Below are 22,031 nucleotides of genomic sequence, written 5' to 3' on the forward strand. Positions count from 1 at the left end.
AATCAGTCAGTATTCCATGTTCATTAAGTATCTCATTCGCCATTTGCCAGTTTTCTTCAACTTTTCTTCATTTGCATCCCACCCTTTTTATTTTGAGGAGGAATGGCCGCATGTGTGCTCAATCCCAGCTGCATTAAATTATCATTGTCTCCACAGATGTCTCTGGGCATTTCACGCCTTCATCCCTATGGGCATTTAAAAACAGCTTCTCAGTGTGAACTAGAAGTGATATACCCAGGCAGAGAGGTGGTTCTTTATGTACACGTAACTGTTTCTGTCTTCCAAGTCTGTCTTCTAATTCCTGTCCCTTCTAGTTTCCTACACCCCCTCAATCTCTCAACAACATGCCATTGTTTTGTGCCCCCACCCCTTTCAAGTTCATTCCCCTAAATATTCTTTTGTATTTGTGTCTCAGGGTTACTCCCACTCTGATTCTTGCTCTCTGGCTCACAAGTGCTGTGGTTTTGGCTACGTAAACACAGATACAAAGACAACTTGATTGGGATATACACACATGTTGTGAAGACATTTATCAAAGTATCGCTGAAGGTTGAGATCACGGAAATCATTCAAAATTATTATTTGTATCAATTATCCACCCTTCAGTCTCAGAACCCAGGGTGGGTTACAGCATTAAAGCACAATATTAAAAACAATTTAATAAAAATGAAGTACGAAATGACAAAAAGGATAAAGAGTGGTGCACGGGTTGCTAATTTGCTACCAGGCCAAATTCAAGGTGTTACTATTAGTAGATAAGGGACGCGGGTGGCGCTGTGGGTTAAACCACAGAGCCTAGGACTTGCCAATCAGAAGGTCAGCGGTTCGAATCCCTGCAATGGGGTGAGCTCCCGTTGCTCGGTCCCTTCTCCTGCCAACCTAGCAGTTCAAAAGCACGTCAAAGTGCAAGTAGATAAATAGGTACCGCTCCGGCAGGAAGGTAAACAGCATTTCCATGCGCTGCTCTGGTTCGCCAGAAGCGGCTTAGTCATGCTGGCCACATGACCCGGAAGCTGTATGCCGGCTCCCTTGGCCAATAAAGCGAGATGAGCGCTGCAACCCCAGAGTCGGTCACAACTGGATCCAATGGTCAGGGTCCTTATTAGTAGATAAAGCCCTGAACAACTTGGTTTTATTTACAAAAACAGCTTTACCTCGTATGGGCTCACTCAACCACTTTGATTGGTAGAACTATTACAGGTGCCACACAAAACCCGCTCCTATTCGGTGCCTGCTAAAAATATTTTTTTGACATGTTTCCCTGATGTTTAGAAAGTTGATATGAGCCTTAATCTGTTTTTAGTCTATTATTCTAGCTTTTCAAATGTCTTATACTATTGTTATAACTTAGTGATAATTTTATTGTTTTTTGTAAACTGCTTTGACTTTTTTCTTTACATTCAAGTGTTTTATAAATTTTATGAAATAAATAAAAACAAATTGTTGTGACTCCACATTTATTTGTGGAGTTAAAAGGAAGCTCAAGAGCACGTAGCACACAGTGTATGCCATTATCAGCAACATATGCGTCACTAACTACTATTATCCTGAAGGCTTGTTCAAGTCTTAATTCTTAAACTTCTATTGGCTAGGTGGTGTTTTATTTTTGAGATACAAACCTCCTTTTTAATCACTATCTCTTCCCTTTTCTCCATGTTTTCTTCTTCAAGCTTCATTAACTCTCTCTGGATCTTCTGACGCTTCATTTCCAAAGAAAGCTCGTGGTCATAATCGTAGTTAACGTCTCCGTTATCAGAATCTTAATTTATTAGAGCAAACAAAAGAAGTCAGTGAAATGGTATCCTTGACATTCTCTATAGTAAAAACATGTCAACTATAGGATGACTATAATTTGATGCAATCTTGGGTCCCCGGCTGTTCAACAACATCCCTGACTACTGGTCCTGCCAACTAGCGATGGTGGGAGATATAGTCCAACATCAGCCGGGGAACCAAGTTGAGGAACGTTGATTTAATGCATAAGGATATTAGGGTTCAGGGTGACCAATGTAACATTACTAGGAATCAGGAAGACACTGATTTTTAGAACTGAAATTATTCAGTGATGTCAGTGGCCTGAAAGGTAATTCTTTAAATTACCTATTTTTAAATAATGCTTTCCCCAAAGAGTTCCGGGTAGAATAACTGGTTATTTATCTCACTTTTATCCTATGAACAACACTTGTCTTAGTCTAACACAAGGAGATTTAGACAGGGGAAAAGGTGGGCAGAAAAATGTGCCATCACCAATGCTTCTCCACTCCATCAGAACTGCTTTTTCCTGTGCTAAAAGGACCGTTCGACTACTATTAAATGTGCCTTTATATAAATACATGGCCTGATCGTTCTGAAAGCCTTATTGTTACATTCATTTCCCTCTCCATTCAACAGTGATTTTTTGCTCTCCATCTGGACTGTTATGTAATGCTTCCACAGTACATATTTTAAAGTGTATTTTGAAAAGAGATTTTAAAACTAGACAAACCAATACACTTTTCTTGCATACCCTGTATCCAATCTTGTCCAGTCTACTTTCTTATTTAAAAACTACTCAGGATTCAAAAGCTACTAAAAATAATTTTATTTCAGGAGATAGATTTATTAAGAATTCAAGTTCACTCCTTTGCAGTTCTCTCAGTCCATTTTTTATTTTGGCTCCATGAATCTAGTAGGCCATGGCACCTACCGTCTCTGTTTGTTTCCCAGTCGGGATTTTCTTCTTCACTTTCTGGAGTTCTCTCCTTGGTAATTTTAATATCTTCCTTCCCCCTGTGCCTCCCCCTGGAGGACTCTTTCTACAGAGGAAAACAAAACAGGCAAATTCAAACAAAACAGGCCTTTAGAACTGTGGGCGTGTGTTGTTTTGTTTCTTACTATGTAATGTATTTTTGTGTCTTTATATTATAAACTGCCCTGTGATCCTTGGATAAAAGGTGGTACAGAAATTCAAATAAATAAATAGTAAGTCAGTTGATTTTTAAAAACAATAGTTGGAAGCAGGCACATTTAGCAGGGGGGCTGGGGTATTCCCCCCACTTCATGATTCTAATTGTTTTTTTCATGAAAACATTCAAGAAGGGTTTGCTTTTTCCAAGTTCCAGATATTAAAAAAAGGTTGAAAACTCAGACTTATAGAACATACTCTTCCCTCTAGTATGCCGTGTGTGTCAAGGAATACCTACAACATGAACTCAAAAAAGAGAAAGGCTTAGTTCAGATATAATGCTTAGAATTCTAAAAGCAGGCACGAAGCTTGGGGATTGAACAATTAGGAAATAAAACAAGGCTGTTGATATTGGTTCTGAATTAAGAGTTTCCTTAGCGTCCAAACTCAGGAAACTGGTTGGTTCAAATGTCAGTTTATTCACAAAATCAGGATATTAAAATATGGGTGGGATCCAACTAACCAGCCGTGCAAGTGGAAGCCCACAAAAGGACCTCCTCTAGTGGAAACAGGGGTTCCCTCCCCTCACACACACCCTGAAACCAGCTCAGGAATTTCTGTGCTATCTCCTGTGGTGGGATTTCAGGTCCTCAAAACAGAACCAGCTGTAAGAAAAGCTCACTAGTCAGAAGGGTGCAAGTTACTCAGCCAGATGTCTGGAAATGTTACGAGCTTAATTTCCAGTAGGACTTGTGTGGGTGGGAGACAAAATACAGGCCTGAAAACAGAGAGGAGTAGCTACTGGATAGGTAGAAAGCAGGGGTGAGCTGAATCACTAAGGCAGCCCTGCAAAGAGGGTGCTGGATGTAGAGATCTTATATCCACACCATTAAGCCCTTGTGGGCAAATAGAAGCTGTGCAGGAAAGGGCCCGAGGAAGTTAAGAGGACAGCTGTATCTTCATTCCCAACCCTTAATTTCTAAAACAACTGGAGGCTCCATTTTGCATTTACACACTCACCAGGTAAATGCTATTTACTTTTCAGGCCTATGTTTGCTTGCTAATTTATTTAACAAAGGCCACGTTTGGAAAAATGCCGCCGTGTGATGAACAGCACAGAATCAGCAGTAAGATTACATTCATAAAACAAATGCAAGATACTTCAGCAGAACAAATTAATACATCAGCATAGATGGATTGTTCCCTGGCAAATGCTAAGTTTTAAACAACTACCCTATAAGACTGGTGCAAAGTATGCAAAAGACCACAATGTTAATCAGGGGAAAATGCATTGGCTTCAGGGACACAAAAATACTCCAGAGTATATTTTAATTGTATAAACAAGAGGCAAGGTGGGGTGATATATTCCTTTCTTCCATATCAAACAAGAGGTGGTAATCACTCCCCTGCAACCAAGCGGAAGGAGAAGATGCATTTCTGAATCTTTAACCTCCCCAAATGCAAAAACTGTGCTCAGCTCCTTGGCAGGAAGGTAAAGGTAAGAGATTCCCTTACCTGTCCCTCAAGCATGCTGCATTCATTACTGCAGCAAACTGGACTAGGAGGCTTGTCTCTTTGCACTTTCTACAACAGTCACCACCTTAAAAAGCCTGGGTCTTCAGGATCCAGGGGGAAGGATCCAGTGTTTGGCTCTGAATGTGACAGGGCCAGAAACTGGGATGTTGAACGGGGGAAATCAGGGGCGGGGAATGTTGCCCACTAACACACACACACGCCCCAACAAGTTTCTGCATGGCTATGAAATATCGCAGGTTGGTTAGGGAGAACTGCCTCTGTCTTGTTGGCTGATCAATACTGTGATGTCAAGCAATATTCATAAACACTAAAACTGCTCAGGATTTGCCATGCATGGTCATGGGTCGACAATCAGATTTTAAAACATCCCTTTTTCAGCCTAGTTACTGACCAGGGTGCCTTGGTTTATGTTTGGACCAATTGTCAGAGAACTAATAATTTCAATACCCTCATGGGTTAGTCAGCTTCCAAGCATTTTAATATATACAAGTAATGATATAAACAAACCACTCACACATGGAACCTGAAAATGAAGTTTTCCTTCCGAATCGGCCAGTTATTCCATCCAAAATGCAAGATTTCCCCACACTGCTTCAATTTAGAACTTCTATAAACAATCCAATCAAGTGTTGTTACTTATTTCAGCCATTTCTTTTAAAAAGAAAAGCTGATTATCGTTATGGGTTTGGGGGTCTTGACAGGCAAATTACTATGATTTTGTCCGACAAAATCTGATGTGAAATTAGGGGACATACTAAAAAGCACTTGGCAGTCCTAAAGTCTCTCACCAGACTTGGAAATGTGACCTTCATGAGCATTTTAGTTACAGATAGGTAGCCGTGTTGGTCTGCCATAGTCATAATAAAAAATTCCTTCCAGTAGCACCTTAAAGACCAACTAAGTTAGTTCTTGGTATGAGCTTTCGTGTGCATGCACACGAAAGTGTATCTGAAGAAGTGTGCATGCACACGAAAGTGTATCTGAAGAAGTGTGCATGCACACGAAAGCTCATACCAAGAACTAACTTAGTTGGTCTTTAAGGTGCTACTGGAAGGAATTTTTTATTATGAGCATTTTAGACATTCATGAGCATTTGACAGTGATGTGGAGCATTTTACATTATTTTCCCTTGGTCAACCATATTTTAGGATCCTGAAAAGTATTTACATTCTGAACCACTCAAGTCTTAGGGTAGCGTCCAATGAAATTGTCCCACTAGTGCAAGGATATCCACCTCTGCCACAGAACTTCTTCCCCCTGTGCCCACCCACAATCTGTTCCGGGAGTTCCCTCAACAGTGTGGAGCTCATTTGCAGTGGGCGAGTCAGGAAGAGGAAGTCCCATTGTACAGTCCTTGTGTTTTAATGGGATGACTTCACTGGATACAATCCAATATTTGGGGGGATTGAGTTAACCCTTTGAGGAACTCATTTCATTTAAAATAATTAAGGCTGTAAAAAGACAGCTTAAGAAGCCATAAGAAGACTGGTCTCTTAGAGAATCTGAAAAGCAACAGGAGCTTTATATCTCTCTCTTAAGCAATGCACATTCTAACTAGAGCTTTCAGCTACCAACGTTGTCACACGAAGTAAAGATTCCAGGCCCCAGAAATCTATATCTGTACAGACTGCATAAATATCTCAGTTCTCAATTTTTGTACAAAGAAAGAAAAAAATGGATTTTTGTTCTGGTTTATATCCAATTTAGCACAGAGGAACCTTTCTCAAATAAACTACTATGACTTTCTTCTAGTAGTAAATACCACAGAAAATTTAAGATTGTGTTCTACTGAAACCCTAATGAGTTTAACTTGTATATATGCTGAAGCAATTTTGGCTAGGTTTTAATATAATATTAAACATACCATCTTTTTCAATTGGGCAGAGGTGAAAATCTTAAGGTGAGTTTTCACCACTGTTGTGCAAATGTTCCCTTGCACGAGGCTTTCTCATACCTTCCTCCAATGGAGCTAAAAAAACCTGTCCTGTGGATGGGGAATTGTTTGGAAAAGTCTGATGTAGCACACACAAAATTGGCAGAAACTGGGTCCAGGTCTTATGCAAGTGAACTTCCAACCCTCAGGAGACGATTGGTTGTCACAGGAGGCAAGCTCAGTGGAGAAGAGAGGTGGAAAAATCCCTGTTATATGCACACACTTCCGCTCATGTATGTGTGGGCCCAATCCATAATCTACATTGAGAAGTTAAGGCCAAGATAATAAAAAACAAACCACATTTAAGAAGTCCTACCTATGGTGCACCCAATGGCTTGGACTTGCTCAGTGAATTTTTCCCTATGAACAGGAAAATCTCATGTTATGTCATAAACTGCTTTGCCCTATGTCAAAAGGGGTTTGTTTTCGGCATGGGCCAGGCAGGGACAGTGTGATGTGGTGGTGGTGTTTGAGAACCCAAACACAACCCTGCTTGGGAATACAGAACTAGTTGTTAGGGTCAATGGATCTTGACCAGGGAATTCTAAACACATCTTAGGTAACTGGGGTTAAGTGCAACACAGTGCCCGGTTTCGTTCCACATCAGGAAATCCTGCAACCCAAAACAACTGAAGAAAGCAAGGAGATATATGAACATCTCATGCTCACCCTGACAGGAGAAGATTGCTCTTCTGTATTATGCTTCTGAGGTTCAGCTTCAATTTCTTGACGCTTATTCTTCATTCTTTCCCGAAGATCCCCTGTAGGCCTTTCGGGTGACCTATACAATACAGACAGAAAATATAACTGCTTCTACATCCTTTTTTAAAATACAGTTTACAGGTTTGAGATCTGCAGTTTTATAATACAGTTGTGCTTTGCCATCATGTTTCCTGTCTTCACTCAGCTCCTGCCATGTAATATGCTATACAATAACGCCCAACCCTAAATAAATTGTCATTAAAGCTACCCAGTATGAAGAAGGCTTGCCTAACCCTTTTAAACAAGTTTAACTGTTGTTCGGGAACCGCACAAAAAGCTAATCTAAGGAAGTCCCCTGCCCTGTAAAATCATCCCTTACGTAAAGGAAATAAAATAAAAAGTTTGCCTAAAAGTTTCCTTATGTCTTCCAGTGTATATTAGCAATTCACTTTCATGAGACCAAATGCTTGATTAGGCTGAGATGTAAATGTCATTCTACGGCAAACAACTTGCTTTTTTATGGTCGTCAACCTTTTTGGGCCATTGGGCACACTTGGAATTTTGAGAAAGTGCCGTGACCACCAGCCACAAGATGGCCACTGAGGGAGGGGGGGGTGGCATAACATAAAACGGCTGCAACATCTAAAAGAGCAGCAAAAGAGACAGGAGTACACAAGTGGTACAGTCATGCCCCCACATCAACCACCCCATCAATGGGCTGGAAAGGCACCTCCATCAGCCCCCACCACGTTCACTCACAGAGAAAATCTTGTTATATCTCTCCTCTGTTCAGAACATACGGGAGGAAGGCTAGGGATCCAATCCTAGCATCCAATGAAATGCGAGCATGTTTAAGAGGTCGAACCAGTGCAAACAAGAGCTAAGCAGGGCAAGCAAGCTGTCTTTTGTGCACTGTGGACTGTGTATTTACTGAGATCAATCACAGGTGCCATAGGAGGCTCTGGTGGGCACACTGGCACCCATGGGCATTATCTTGGTAACCCTTTTTGTAGTTTTAAATAGTATTTTTTCAGAAAATACATAAGAAGCTAACAATCTCCCAGCCTGCCCCAGGGCAATTCAAAATACATGATATATACAGAACACCAGATCTAACTTAATACAAGTAAACCACTGAAGGTTAACTCTGAACATAATTGATCTTACTTGGAACCTTAACAAAATGAAGGAAATTCCAGGTTAAAAACAACAACAAAAACCTATCAAAATGATTCCTGCATACTCTTAGCTGATCTGACATTTTCCCATAACTAGGATATGCCAAACTTTATCCAGTCACTGCTTTCCAACAACCAAATGTAATTATGTACAATAATGAATTCAGGAGCCATTAAGAGATAGTTTAAACTTGTAAGAGGTGCTATAATGCCTTTTAGATCAATCGAAAAGGAGGCACAAAAGCAAGTCAACTATAAACCAAGCACCCTAAAATTTGAGTTATTTTCTGAAGACTATCTTACCCAAAAACTGAAGTTATACAGCACACTACCCCAGTATTCCTATGAAAATCTGAACATGCCTAATGCAGATAAAGTTATGTGCCATATCCAGTTCTGTGGAGTCGGGCTGGGACATAAGAAGAAAAGCGTGAAATTCCACTGGACTAGTGAAAGCTTTGAGGATGCTTAAAGTAGCTCTTACAATCCTGGTCTGCATTTATTCTTCTACATGACAGAAGAATATGATACTATTTAGGTGTCACTGGAAAATGGAGCTGGGAGTCCAACAATGTCTGCAGGGCACCACAATCAGCTTTTGCTGATTGTTCTACATTTCCCAGAGTTGAAAAAAGTTCTGATTCGAATCTGAGGCAATACAAGGGTCAATATTTCTTCACCCTCTGCTAACTACTCAGCCCAGCTCGTTCTAAGTACATGCTCAATTTGAGACAATATATCTAACTATGAAAATAAAAGAAAATAAAGCAAACATGACTGAATAAGTTGTTAACTTGTGAAGATGAATCTCAAGGGAAAAAAACTTGGCATCTTGCATTTATGTTCATCGTATCTTAACTAAAGTTTATAATAAAATATTATCACTCAAAAGACGAAATGGGTTGATTTTGGGGGGAAAGGGAGGAAAATACATCCCATTGTCCTGAGCTTAAATATTCAGTTTACTTAGGAAGTCTTAACTGTAAGGGACGCGGGTGGCGCTGTGGGTTAAACCACAGAGCCTAGGACTTGCCGATCAGAAGGTTGGCGGTTCAAATCCCTGTGACGGGGTGAGCGCCCGTTGTTTGGTCCCTGCTCCTGCCAACCTAGCAGTTCGAAAGCACATCAAAGTGCAAGTAGATAAATAGGTACCGCTCTGGCGGGAAGGTAAACGGCATTTTCGTGCGCTGCTCTGGTTCGCCAGAAGCGGCTTAGTCATGCTGGCCACATGACCCGGAAGCTGTACACCGGCTCCCTCGGCCAATGAAGCGGGATGAGCGCCACAACCCCAGAGTCGGTCACAACTGGACCTAATGGTCAGGGGTCCCTTTACCTTTACCTTTTAACTGTAAGGAAACTAGAAACAGGTTTCAAAGAGCTTCCTCTTTCCTCTGCAAGAGACTCTTTGTATATTACTCTTTGGGTGGCCACCTCAAGTGCGCACCTAAAAATGTAAACTGTGAATGTGAAAAACAGGTGTTCAAAACTACACACGTAATACGCATATACTCAGGGGAGACGAAGAGTTGGCTATGGCTTCCTGTTGAGCAGATACTCTGAAGCAAACCTGGGGTGGTGGTTGTGATATAGAAAATATTACTTCCCATTCTTTAAGGTGAATCAGAATGTATTTCTCATTTTAATTTTTTTAGCTAACTCCGCAAGTAATACTGTAGACAAAGGAGGTCACTAATTAAATCTAACATTGGTAACAAATTTACCATGTGATTTTAGGCAAGCCCTTATTCTCTCAATCCCGACACCCATCTTAGTAAGAATTATTGTGTTCATGTATAAGAAAGAGCCAGCTACTTTGAATACTGTACTTAAAATATGCTACAAAATGTTGTTCGGATTTAGCTCAGCTTAAAATCCTACAGAGGCAAACAGTCTTAAATCTGAAGAGGCTAAGGATTTAATTCAGCAGAAAATTCTAGAACCTTAAATGTTCCAACAATATTTATGGAAACAAGCTCCATTTCAATCTCCGAATACGTATTTCATCCATAAGTAACAGGTGCCTTCTGATGCTATGTCAAAAGGATTCTTTTTATGGTTTAAGTTCTAATATAAAATATGAAACCAGAAAAACCACATACCTAAAAAATCTTGCTATTCTCCATATTCAATTTTTAACAAATCAAAATTAGAAGTAAAGAGCCTCAGAAATTGAGCTATAAAGGAAGCATATCTGGAGAATCAAAATTCATGAAAAGAAATTCATTTCTACTTCCTCTTTATAAAAAAAAAATATATTCAAGTAATGTAGGTAAAGGTAAAGGACCCCGGACAGTTAAGTCCAGTCAAATTCGACTATGCAATGAAAGTTTTTCCAGATATCTGTAATTTTAGAAGGTGTTGGATTACTTTAGTACTTTGTGTGAATTGCAAGTATTCAAGAAGGCCACATTCTGCAATCCAGAGAATAGTATGTTAGTCTTTATATAAAAACTTTACTCTCTTTAAGAACAGGTAGGTAGCCATGTTGGTCTGCCATAGTCAAAACAAAATTAAAAAATTCCTTCTAGTAGCACCTTAGAGACCAACTAAGTTTGTTATTGGTATGAGCTTTTTTATTTTGTTTCTCTTTAAGAAGTAATTGTTCATTCAAATAGAACCCTTATACAACTGCCTTAGAGCTAGTATGAAACTTGTAATTTGGGGGGAGGAATGAAAATGAGGACTGTACCCATATTGAAAACTAAGTAATATACAGTACCTGAAAACACTACAAAATAGTCCAACCATCTCCTACATAGACAATGTTCAGTGCTTTCAGAGAGCTTTCTGTATATTTTATATGTTCTGAGAAGCAGGTCTTTTTTTTTCAACTGGAACTCAAGGAACTCAATTCCAGCAGCTCTCAAGGTGGGCGCCATTGCCATTATAAGAGAACATGGGAGGCATTCATGGTGAGTTCTGACTCCTCTTTTTCTAGAAAAATAGCACTACTGAAAAGTATATTGTTTCAGCCCCAGGGAAACAGTATTTTATACCTAGAACACACTTGCGTCAGATTTTTACACGTAAGTTAAGCAGTAAACTCCTACTTTGCAGTTACTGGGGGCATTTCAAAAGGCACTGTGCCCATCAGCAATAGTCCCAACAATTTCTTTTATCCAAAAGGAAATCTAGTCATGGCGCAATCCTCCTCAATAAAGTGATATGCATCCCTTAGTACTTTCCTACATGCAGCCTAATGCTACACACATATCCACACATACACTAAAATCACAAATAAGCTCTGAAAGAAACAAGTATCCAGTTTTAATTATTTCTTTAAAGGTTTATGGTTTATTCCCGTTCATACTGGCTTTGGCTATGATTCTAAGAAATACATTTTATTTGACTTGGAAACAGTTTTTTTCGAAAGGAGTGGAACTTCCATGTAAATGGAGAGGTAAATGGATTTAATAAAACATGTGGTTTTTAGTAAGCAGAGTTGTTCAACTGTTCAATGTTTGAAGGACAGCAACTTTTCTTTAATATATTGATGGTTGTGCTCTTCTACGTGCAATTCCCCTTTCCTTATGTCTGCAAAGAACACCACTATAGAAATTTCAACTGTGAACAGACGTCCTTGCTCTAACTTGACAAAACACAGTATTTTACAATATTATGCTTCCAGTCTAGAAGGCGAACAAGAGGGAGGAGAATTTGTTCTGGAGAAGGGAGCCTGCAACCCTGCTCCTGATCTCTCAACTGTTGTCAAGAGATCATCTGTGTTACATCTGCACTTGGGATAGATCCCCTTGCAAGTGTATAGAGAGCACAGAAATTTACTCATTTCAAAGACTCTCACTCTCCCCTAGTCTAGTAAGCATATTTGTACATGAAATTTATGAGTAACTATTTGGCAAAGCTAGGGACGCAGGTGGCGCTGTGGGTTAAAACCACAGAGCCTAGGACTTGCCAATCAGAAGGTCGGCGGTTCGAATCCCCGCGACGGGGTGAGCTCCCGTTGCTCGGTCCCTGCTCCTGCCCACCTGGCAATTCGAAAGCACCCTTAAGTGCAAGTAGATAAATAGGTACCGCTCCAGCGGGAAGATAAACGGTGTTTCGGTGTGCTGCTTTGGTTCGCCAGAAACGGCTTAGTCATGCTAGCCACATGACCCGGAAGCTGTACGCCAGCTCCCTCAGCCAATAAAGCGAGATGAGCGCCACAACCCCAGAGTCGGTCACAACTGGACCTAATGGTCAGGGGTCCCTTTACCCTTTATTTGGCAAAGCTACTTTGCGCGCACGCACACACATGCACACACACACAACTTTTTTAAAAAAACCACTGATAAATACACATTTAGGTTATATTTAAAAGAAAATTCAGTTTTATGTTACCAAATCAGAACCAAAACAAAATGTGGCCTGGATTAATTAAACAATTTAGCACCCTATTCAGCCCTATTCTCTTTCCTCTCTCTGCCTGTCACTCCCATTTCAGGACTTTTTCACTCCCTGCCTCCTATTTCACAGCTCTCACTCATTCCCTGTTCTCTGTCATCTCTCTGCTGTTACTGGTCTTGCTGCCACATAGGAACCTCTGCTCCCATCATCCCTCCTGCTTCCTTCCTGTAAGCTGCCTCTCCTTTCGAGCTCTCCTCTGCTCCCTAGGCTCTTTCCCTCCCCCTTCATTTCTTGTTCTTCCATTGCCACTGTCCTCTCGGCTGTCTTCTCTTCTGAGCTCCTGTCATTTCAGCTTAACAGCACCAGGAAGAATTAAATGCCTCTTTGGGTTGCACATGCAATTGCTGTTCATTGCTCCACCCCTCTCCCTCGTGTAACTGCATGCACACACAATCTTCCTGGTTTTTTTTTAATTTGTGGGGTGAATTTTGCCCCCTATGGCTTTGTAAAAATATTTAATGGCGCCTCGGGATTCACCTGGTGGTCCCACATTGGCTACAAAGCTGAAGGCATGCTGCGACGGAGTATATCAGTGATATATGGTCACTATGTATAATCAAGACTAGCAAATGAATTTACACGAAGACATCTACTGTGGGGTGAGGAAATAATATTTTAATCTTCTGTTTGGTTTCATTCTCCTTTCATCACTGGTGCCCTGAATCTATAATACCTACAGAGTAATTGTTTGCTGGCTGAGTACATCTTAGCATCTTTTAGTCTGCAATCAACAAAAGCATTTACAAATGGGAAGCAAGTCCTCATTGCAATTCCATGCTCGCGTGAGAGTAATAAATGTCAATCATAACCTTGTGCTTCACATCACAGCTGTCCTTCATTCTCTGTGTCTCTTTTATAATAAAAAATAAATGATTCCTAAAAGCATCACGAGACATACAATTTCTCAGCAATCGTTAACGTTGCAATCCTATGCATGTCTACCCAGCTGCAGGTTCCACTGCGTTAAAAAGGGCTTACTCGTAGGTAACTGTGTATAGGATTATAGCCTAAGTCTCCTACAGAAGATCTTTAACTGCACAGTATTCAGTCTTAATTGTAAATTAATTCCATATACTAGATATTCAATCTTAAGCATTTTAGCTTTAAAAAAATGCTACATAAAGTGAAAACACAGACAACTGTAGCTCTTCAGGAGTTACAAATCAAAACAATATTTTCACTTACAGCAGTATTTTTAATCCTGCCTTCTGGTGGTAGAGACACAGTTATGAAAGCACAGTTTTGGCACAAAGGTATGCTACATTGTGAATGTACAGTAAACCGTTTTACTGTCTAGCTAATAATAATGATTGTGGTGAAGTCATAGGTTGAGATTTTTAGTGTTGTATTAAGCAGCTACAATACAAAATTTGAGCAAATCAGAAGCTGCAGTAACATTATGCAACCATACATTTATTAGGTTTTCCATTCCCATTTGACATCAGGTAAAATTGTTCAAGCAAAAATTAATATGCAACAAGAACATTTTATCAATCTGAAGTTACACTCAAAAGGCAAGGCATAATCACACTTCCAAATTAATTGTATTTTTAATAAAGCCACATTGCTGCATTGTAAGTTTTAAAGAACTACAAGAAAACAGCTTTTGCAAGCATGTGAATATAAAGCTGAGTTCTTCATTTACCTTCTGTAACTGCTGCTAAAGCCTTTACCTCGTGGTGAAGGGCCATGTACGAATCTACATGTGTTCCCATAGAGGCAGTTGCCAGTCTTCAGCCAGTTACGGCACTGTGTCTAAGAGACAGACATTACTGGGTGAATTTCAAACTAATCTTGGAAGTACTGTTTGTGTGAAAATTCACAAAACAAATAATTCCACATATTATTCCCACCCAACAGTAACTTGATGAAAATCAATAGTCCTAGATCTGATAGTGCTCCTGTATGAGACTTTGGATCATCCCAAGACATTTCAAAATGCATTTTCATTAACTACACTGCCTCGCCACATCTCTTCACCAAACTAAGGGTCAAAATCGCACTTTACCTTGATACGTAATGCAGGTGAAGACATTTCTTTTCTCCAGGCCCTTAAACGGTTTTCAGCATTTTTAACAACCTTAATTCATTTTATCAGCCAGTGTTTTAATATTGTTTATTGGTGTTGTTTAATCTGATAGGGATTTCTGCTTTTATATATGTGTCTGTGCGCACACGCACACTTGCAGACATTTGTTCTTAAGTTGTTGACGTATGTCGTTTAGTCATGATTTTGTACTCCGCTTAGCTGTATGCTGCTCATTTCATCTAAATAGTAGGTGGCCTCATAACAGGCTTTTTAAATAGGTGATTCATAAATTTAATGTGTACTACCTCAGATGTGAAGTGTGCATGTAAACACTTTCTCGTGTGTGTGTGTCTTTTTTCTGATGACCAATCATCTACTTTAAAAGAAGCAAGTACAATTCATCCATGCACACATCACATCCTACGGGGTATGGGTACATTTTGAACAAAAAAGCAAAAATAAATAAATGGTCCTCAATAATTATAGCACTCAACAGATCTGAGAAATGGCACTGAGAACAAATTGCCGTCTCGCCACACCCCACAGAAGGGTCCTTCAACCGTTAACTCCCTGCATAATTCAGACTATAGGCCACAGGAATAAACAAGGTGCATTACATCAAGGGAACCTGCAGAAGAGGAATGTCTAAATGGTTGCAGCCATGAAAGACAACACCACCACTACCTTAACAAGCCTGTAGCCAATCTCGCTTGGGGGAAATGTATTCTCTATTCCACACATGGATACCATATCATGAAATCAAAAGTTATCCACAGATTCTCCCCAAGAAATATCATAAGAGAGTGAAAGCCAATTTGGATTTAGCATTCCTAGTAAATCGTAATTTATTAAGCTGGGGAAAGCATCAGCTCCACATGGCCATGCTCTCTCATCACATGGCAGCTTCAGTGTTGCAAATGGGGTAGATTCTGGTTTAAGACCCTGATCCTAACATTAAACCCACAGTGCCCATTTTGGATGCAACGAGGATCTGTAAGTTACCATATTTTTCGCCCTATAGGACGCACTTTTCCCCCTCCAAAAATGAAGGGGAAATGTGTGTGTGTCCTATGGGGCAAATGCAGGCTTTCGCTGAAGCCTGGAGAGCAAGAGGGGTCGGTGCGCACCGACTCCTCTCGCTCTCCAGGCTTCAGGAAGCTCTCCGCAAGCCTTGGGAGCCCAGCGGGAAGTCACGCCAGGCTCCCAAGGCTTGCGGACAGGAGCCTGCACCCGAAACCCGGGGAGCGCAGCGGAGCGCGCCCCGGGCTTCGGGCAGATACCCGCAAGCCTGGGGAGACCGGCGGGAGTTCCCGCCGGGCTCCCCACACTTGCAGATAGATGCCTGTTCTGGGGGCTGGGGAAGCTCGGGCTTCCCCCACCCCAGCCCCGCGCCTGGGGGGGGAAAATATATATATTTTCTTTATTTCCCCCCCAAAAAAAACCTGGGTGCACCCTATAGGGCGAAAAATACGGTAGTTTAATCAGGGCAGCAGCACCATAGTTGGCACATGGAGAAATGAGCATGTGGGCCCCACGCTCCTTCCCATCTCCATGAACCATATTTAGAAAGCCAACAATGTTACTTCGGAACATGGCTCTCTGTCCATTCCACCCAGCCTCGTCTCTGGATGTGCCATGCTCTCATGCCCCCAGCATAATAATCCACAAGGCATCCGACTGCAATTAAAAGCCTTCATAAACTCCCACAACTGAGGGAAGTGAAACACTATTCCCAAACATGTCTGCTCTACGAGAGGAGGGGCTACATTAAATACAAATAATACTTTTCAACTCACCTCTGCAGTACTTCCAGTGCTGGGTCCAAGTCTTTCAAATACACTGGGTCTTCTGGATGTGCTATCAGATATGGTCTTGGTATTTTCCACTGTGACCTTCCTTCTAATTTTTGACATTTTGTACTACTTCAACCAAAAAAAAAAGCAACACTGTAAAATTCTCAAGCTGATCTATTGCAACTGAACTCATAGAAAAAATCATCTTCAGGAGTTTCTGCAGAAATCAAAGCAACAAATACTGGATTGTATTCAAGATGAATTATTATGATTTTTATTTCATACTAGTTATGACCAAGGCCCATGTTTATGCTATGTTTTGGCTTCTTTACCCTTCCTTCACTATCATCTCAAATAATATCAAGTCTAAGTGGCACCTAAAACAGACTTATAAAGCTAGACTTTTTTCCCTTTCCTAAACAATAATTATATCTATAGCAGCAACCAAAAGTATTGCTGGCATCAGATACCAACATGCCTAGAAAAAATAATGCCAAATAGATCAGTCTTTGTGTCACAGTAGTTTTTCTGAATCTGTAAACAATAGCAAACAAATCAATACCAATGTTTGTAATGTAATCCACTGTTCTGGGTGGCTTCTTTCAGAGATAAGATGGGCTGCTTCTCCTTTGAGCTACACGATCCATTACCAGCAAGAGTTCAGGGGGTAAGCATTGGGACAGATGTCAGATCCCAGCCAAAAATAACATGGAACCTACTTGTGCTCAAATGGATCCAATAAGCCCTATTTAGCAGCCAACTGTGATACTAATGCAATTTAGACCCATTTGTAAGATGAACTGCGTTCTTGATCTGTGTAATTCAAGCCAAGTGGCACTCATCTTTTTCCAAGTATGATAATCACATCAAAAGTTTGCATATTTTCTCACTATTTAAGTTAAGTTCTGGTGCATGCTAATTTATAGGACTGGTTTTTCCAGGGAAAAGGCTTTCATTTTATAATCTTAATAACTGAAATTGCAAATCCAGCATGCAACCAACACATCTGTTCCACTGATGGGGAAATTGCAGCTCAGGGAGCAAGATGGTAAAGGAGCAACTGTTTTCAAAATGAGAACTCATTAAGTGAATAGCATAAGGAATACTTAACAATAAATTGGAACAATCCCTTTGTCAGGAGGGAAGATGAAATGAACACCAACATTTCAGGCCCAAGATGGCAATTTTCTCACTGAGGTAAGGGGCATCTACTGTGAATGAAGCTTGTCCCCCCGTGCACACAATATTTGTGTGGGAAGTACCGTATTTTTTGCTCTATAAGACTCACTTTTTCCCTCCTAAAAAGTAAGGGGAAATGTGTGTGTGTCTTATGGAGCGAATGCAGGCTGCACAGCTATCCCAGAAGCCAGAACAGCAAGAGGGATTGCTGCTTTCACTGCGTAGCGATCCCTCTTGCTGTTCTGGCTTCTGAGATTCAAAATATTTTTTTTTCTTTTCCTCCTCCAAAAACTAGGTGCGTCTTGTGGTCTAGTGCGTCTTATAGAGCGAAAAATACGGTAATTGCAGGTGAATGTAGTATTATACGAAAGGCATTGCTATCGGTGAACCTGTTGTTGGATATCATGCTATACCAGTATCAGCACAGCAAATATGTATTCGTCTCTCACAAGTCAATGGCTGTGTTTGCCTCCTACCCCGCTCTACCATCTTCCTTCAAATGCCTTCTCCAACCAGTGAAACAGAAGCAACCTTGATTACAGAATGTGAGTAGTGAGAAGACAGATTAATCACTGGTCCTGGTTCAGACAACATACTACAGTGGTACCTCTAGTTGCGTTCTGCTCTTGTTACGGACTTTCAGCTTACGAATGTGGCAACCCCCGAAGTGTTTACTTCCGGGTTTGCCGCGTGTGCACGTGCAGAAGTGATCTGCGCACTTCATGCAGGCGCAGAAGCGCTCGATCGCGCCACCCACATGCGCGGAAGAGGCACTCTAGGTGTGGACTTTTCGGGGTGAGAACGGCACCCCAAAACAGATTAAGTCTGCAACTAGAGGTATCACTGTACATTCAAATCTCAGCTTACCTGGCTACAGTGGCAAAAAAGGACTGGGGAGGAGTAAAGCAACTGAAAGCATAGACCATTCATGCAATCTTGCTAAGCCAAGGTTCAACTCAGTATGCCATGTTAACCAGACCATTTACAGTGGACCCTCTAGTTACATACCGCTCTGGATACGTAACTTTCATTACGATACGAACGTGGCAAATCCGGAAGTGTATACTTCCAGGTTTCACCGAGTGCACATGCACACAAGCGCTCTGCGCGCTTCACACATGCGCACTAAAGCGGCGCCTCTGCCTGTGGACTTTTCAGGTTGCGGACAGACCACCCGAACAAATTTAATTCGTACCCGGAGGGTCCACTGTATTTATTTTGATAGGCAGTCATTTAAACCCTATACATACAGAATCTATCAAAGTTTGAAATTAGCGGATGCTAGTCACATTTTGCGACTGGCAACCGGCCTTTTGCGACTTGATGGAAATATCCAGGAGCCACTTTTGGCAACTAGCATCTCCACCTGCCTGGCCGGTTGATTCAGGGGGTCTGCAGGGTAGCATGGCAGCAAAAGACACGTCTTTATTTTTTGCTGCTGCTGCTGCCACCAGGTGAATCAGCTGTTCGGCGGAGTAAAGTAGCAGCAAAAGACTCATCTTTTGCTGCCACGCTACCCTCCAGACCCTGATTCACTGGGTGAATTCACACTGCTAGGTGAATCAGGCAGACCAGACACCCCTGTGGATATTTTCACCCCCTCCCATTGCAAGAATCTCCTGATGTTTTCAGAAAGGAGGGGGCAGAAACTGCTCTTTGCTTCTTCCGCTCCTGCCTGACTCTGTGGAGTCTGAATGTTATCCCTGTAGAGATTAGGTGGCTGAGTGAGAGCTGTAACACTCATGCAAGCCAGTAGCTCTTTAGTTTTAGTTTGCAATAGCTATTAGAAAATAAAAGAAGTTATGCTTCACAGCTTTCTTCCGTGATGTTCATACTCTGCTGAGTTTGGTGCTCACAACTCACAGTTGTGGGTCCAGTGCACTTAGACCTGCTTTCCAGGAGTGAAAGGTCTCTGGAAGTGCTTCAGTTCACCTAGCCCAGTCGGGGCAGATCCAGTCGCTGGCATCGGCTCAAAGGTGTACTGACAATCCACCCCCACCTCCGATTCATCCAGCAGCCAATGAATGAATGAATTGCTGCTGCAGAGCTACTGAGTGAGCAAGATGTTTGTCAGGGTAGAGCAGTAGCAAAAGACCCTGTAGACCCCGATTCACGAAAAATCCACCCAGCAATAATTTTTATTTTTATTGCTGCAGGGCTGCCTGGTGTGGAAGGGGGCAGGGGGGGAGTGCCGTGACATTTTATTTTGGCACCCGCAACCTAGGTTCCAGGAGCTACATGGCTCCTAGCATTCCTATCCCATTTTCTAACACTGGAATCTATAGCAAGATAGCAAATGTGGCCCCCTCCCAATGTTGTTTGGCTATAACGCCCATCATCTATTACCTATGCTAGCTGAGGCTGATGGGAGTAGTGGTCAGGGCTTTTTGTCAGCTGGAACTCACCGGAACATTGCTCTGACACCTCTCAGGTGGGTGCCATTGCCATTATAAAAGAACAAGGTGTCTATGGTGAGTTTTGGCACCTCTTTATCTAGAAAAATAGCACTGGTTGTAGTCCAACATCTGGAGCGCATCACACTGTCTATGCTTCACTTGGAATGTATAGTAGAGGATCTCATTTTAGAACAACAGGGTGAGTTCCAGGTATTTTCCAGAATATACATTTGCCTTAAGATTTTTCAGGGGGAAATGAAGGCATTCTAGTCATCTTAAAAAAATAATACACAATATTGATTTCAAATTTGTATTGTAACCTCTCCTGTTATCTAACCTGACTATATGCTCATTAAGTTGCTATGCAATTTATGAAATAATTCATTTCTAAAATGGGGGGGGGGAATACATGGAAAGGCACAGTTTGCTTTCTTATATCATGATGTACTCATGATATGTACTCAGCAATATGTACTCAATTTCAGTGGTGTCCGTGGTCTGAAAATACCATCACCATCATTCAACACAGGATTCTGGGCATCATCCAGTCAAGTCTCACAAATTCCTACAAGGTTTGGAGCTCCTTCCAAAACAATTGGTTTGCCGTCACAGAATTGTAGATTTGGAAGGGAACCTTAGGGTCACCTAGCTCAACCCCCTGCAATGCAGGAATTTCAATAATCCTAAAATAGTGGCACTTATCTTTTTTAAAAAATAAACTTGTTCCATCACAGCTTCAATAGGCTGCTTATTTTATTTATATCCCAATCTTCAACAAATTATTAGGGCAACTTATACAGTGGTGCCTCGCAAGACGAAAAGAATCCGTTCTGTGATTCTCTTCGTCTAGCGTTTTTTTCGTCTTGCGAAGCAAGCCCATTGAAGGATTAGCGGATTAGCGCTATTAGCGGCTTATCAGCTTATCGGATCAGCTGATAAGCGGCTTAGCGGCTTAGAAAAAGGGGGGGAGGGGAAAAAAACCAGCAGGAACTCTCAAGACATTGTCGTCTTGTGAAGCAAGCCCATAGGAAATTCGTTTTGCGAAGCACCTCCAAAACGGAAAACTCTTTCGTCTAGCGAGTTTTCCGTCTTGCGAGGCATTCGTCTTGCGGGGCACCACTGTAATATGGATGGGGAACCTGGGGCTCTCCTGATGTTGAAAGACTACAACTCTTTATCAGCCCATGCCATACACTTGGGAAGAGAAGTTACAGTTTAAATATACCATTTTCAACAAGATGAAAATAGAAAGATCATGAATCAACACTACTTCATTTTCCAACTATCTGGAGAAATATTATTCTACCCTGGGGCCCTGCAACCAAATGGTGCAGTGGATGTTGGCAGGGTTTCCCCCTCCATTTTTCACCTTTGGATTTTGGGTGGACACACAGGTGACCACCTACATTAAATTATTTGGATTGTTCAATGATTTATGTGGACACCCGCACCCCTCTTTCATCTCTGGGGACATTTAAGAATAGCTTTTCAGTGTGGAAAAGAAAGTGACCTACATATACAATAATATGGTTCTTTCTACCCAATCAAAATGTGTGTGTGTGTGTGTGTTTGTTTGTTTGTAGATGTAGATATGTAAATAATATAATCTGTCTTACTGTATCAATAATCAATTCTATTTCACCCTCACTCAGCCAACATTCAATGTTGAGGCTGGCAGGCTGGGGGGAGAGGACCCTTATAATTTTTCCTGCAGTGTGTGTGTGTGTGTTTGTAGATATAGTGGACACTTGGGTTGCGAACGTGATCCGTGCAGGATGCACGTTAGCAACCCGCAGCGTTTGCAACCCGTGTCTGCACATGCACGGGTTGCGATTCGGCGCTTCTGCACATGTGCAAAGCGTGATTTAGCACTTTTGCGCATGCGCCGAAACCCGGAAGTAACCTGTTCTGGTACTTCTGGGTTTCGGCGGTCCGTAACCCGAAAAACGCAACCTGAAGTGTCTGTAACCCAAGGTATGACTGTATAGATAAGTAAA

At 41.4% G+C, this 22,031-nt stretch overlaps 1 protein-coding gene across 4 annotated transcripts in view; it reads right to left on the reverse strand.

Moving 5' to 3' along the window:
- Positions 1–22,031, reverse strand: part of ZC3H13 (zinc finger CCCH-type containing 13) — a 50,560-nt gene that overhangs the window by 20,901 nt on the left and 7,628 nt on the right. Inside the window, exons 2-6 of one of the 4 annotated variants that reach the window (XM_082216314.1) lie at positions 16,463–16,585; positions 14,283–14,392; positions 7,023–7,134; positions 2,687–2,795; positions 1,620–1,759 (exon numbers count right to left, since the gene is read on the reverse strand). In XM_082216314.1, the coding sequence (XP_082072440.1) occupies positions 1,620–1,759; positions 2,687–2,795; positions 7,023–7,134; positions 14,283–14,392; positions 16,463–16,579 (588 nt within the window). In that variant the 5' untranslated portion in view covers positions 16,580–16,585. Of the gene's footprint in view, positions 1–1,619; positions 1,760–2,686; positions 2,796–4,934; positions 5,028–7,022; positions 7,135–14,282; positions 14,393–16,462; positions 16,589–22,031 lie in introns of those variants that run through there. The other 3 variants (XM_082216313.1, XM_082216316.1, XM_082216315.1) reach the window with 3 other exon arrangements.

The sequence above is a fragment of the Podarcis vaucheri genome (genome assembly GCF_965113315.1).
Source record: "Podarcis vaucheri genome assembly, chromosome: 3".
Classification (NCBI taxonomy): domain Eukaryota; kingdom Metazoa; phylum Chordata; class Lepidosauria; order Squamata; family Lacertidae; genus Podarcis; species Podarcis vaucheri.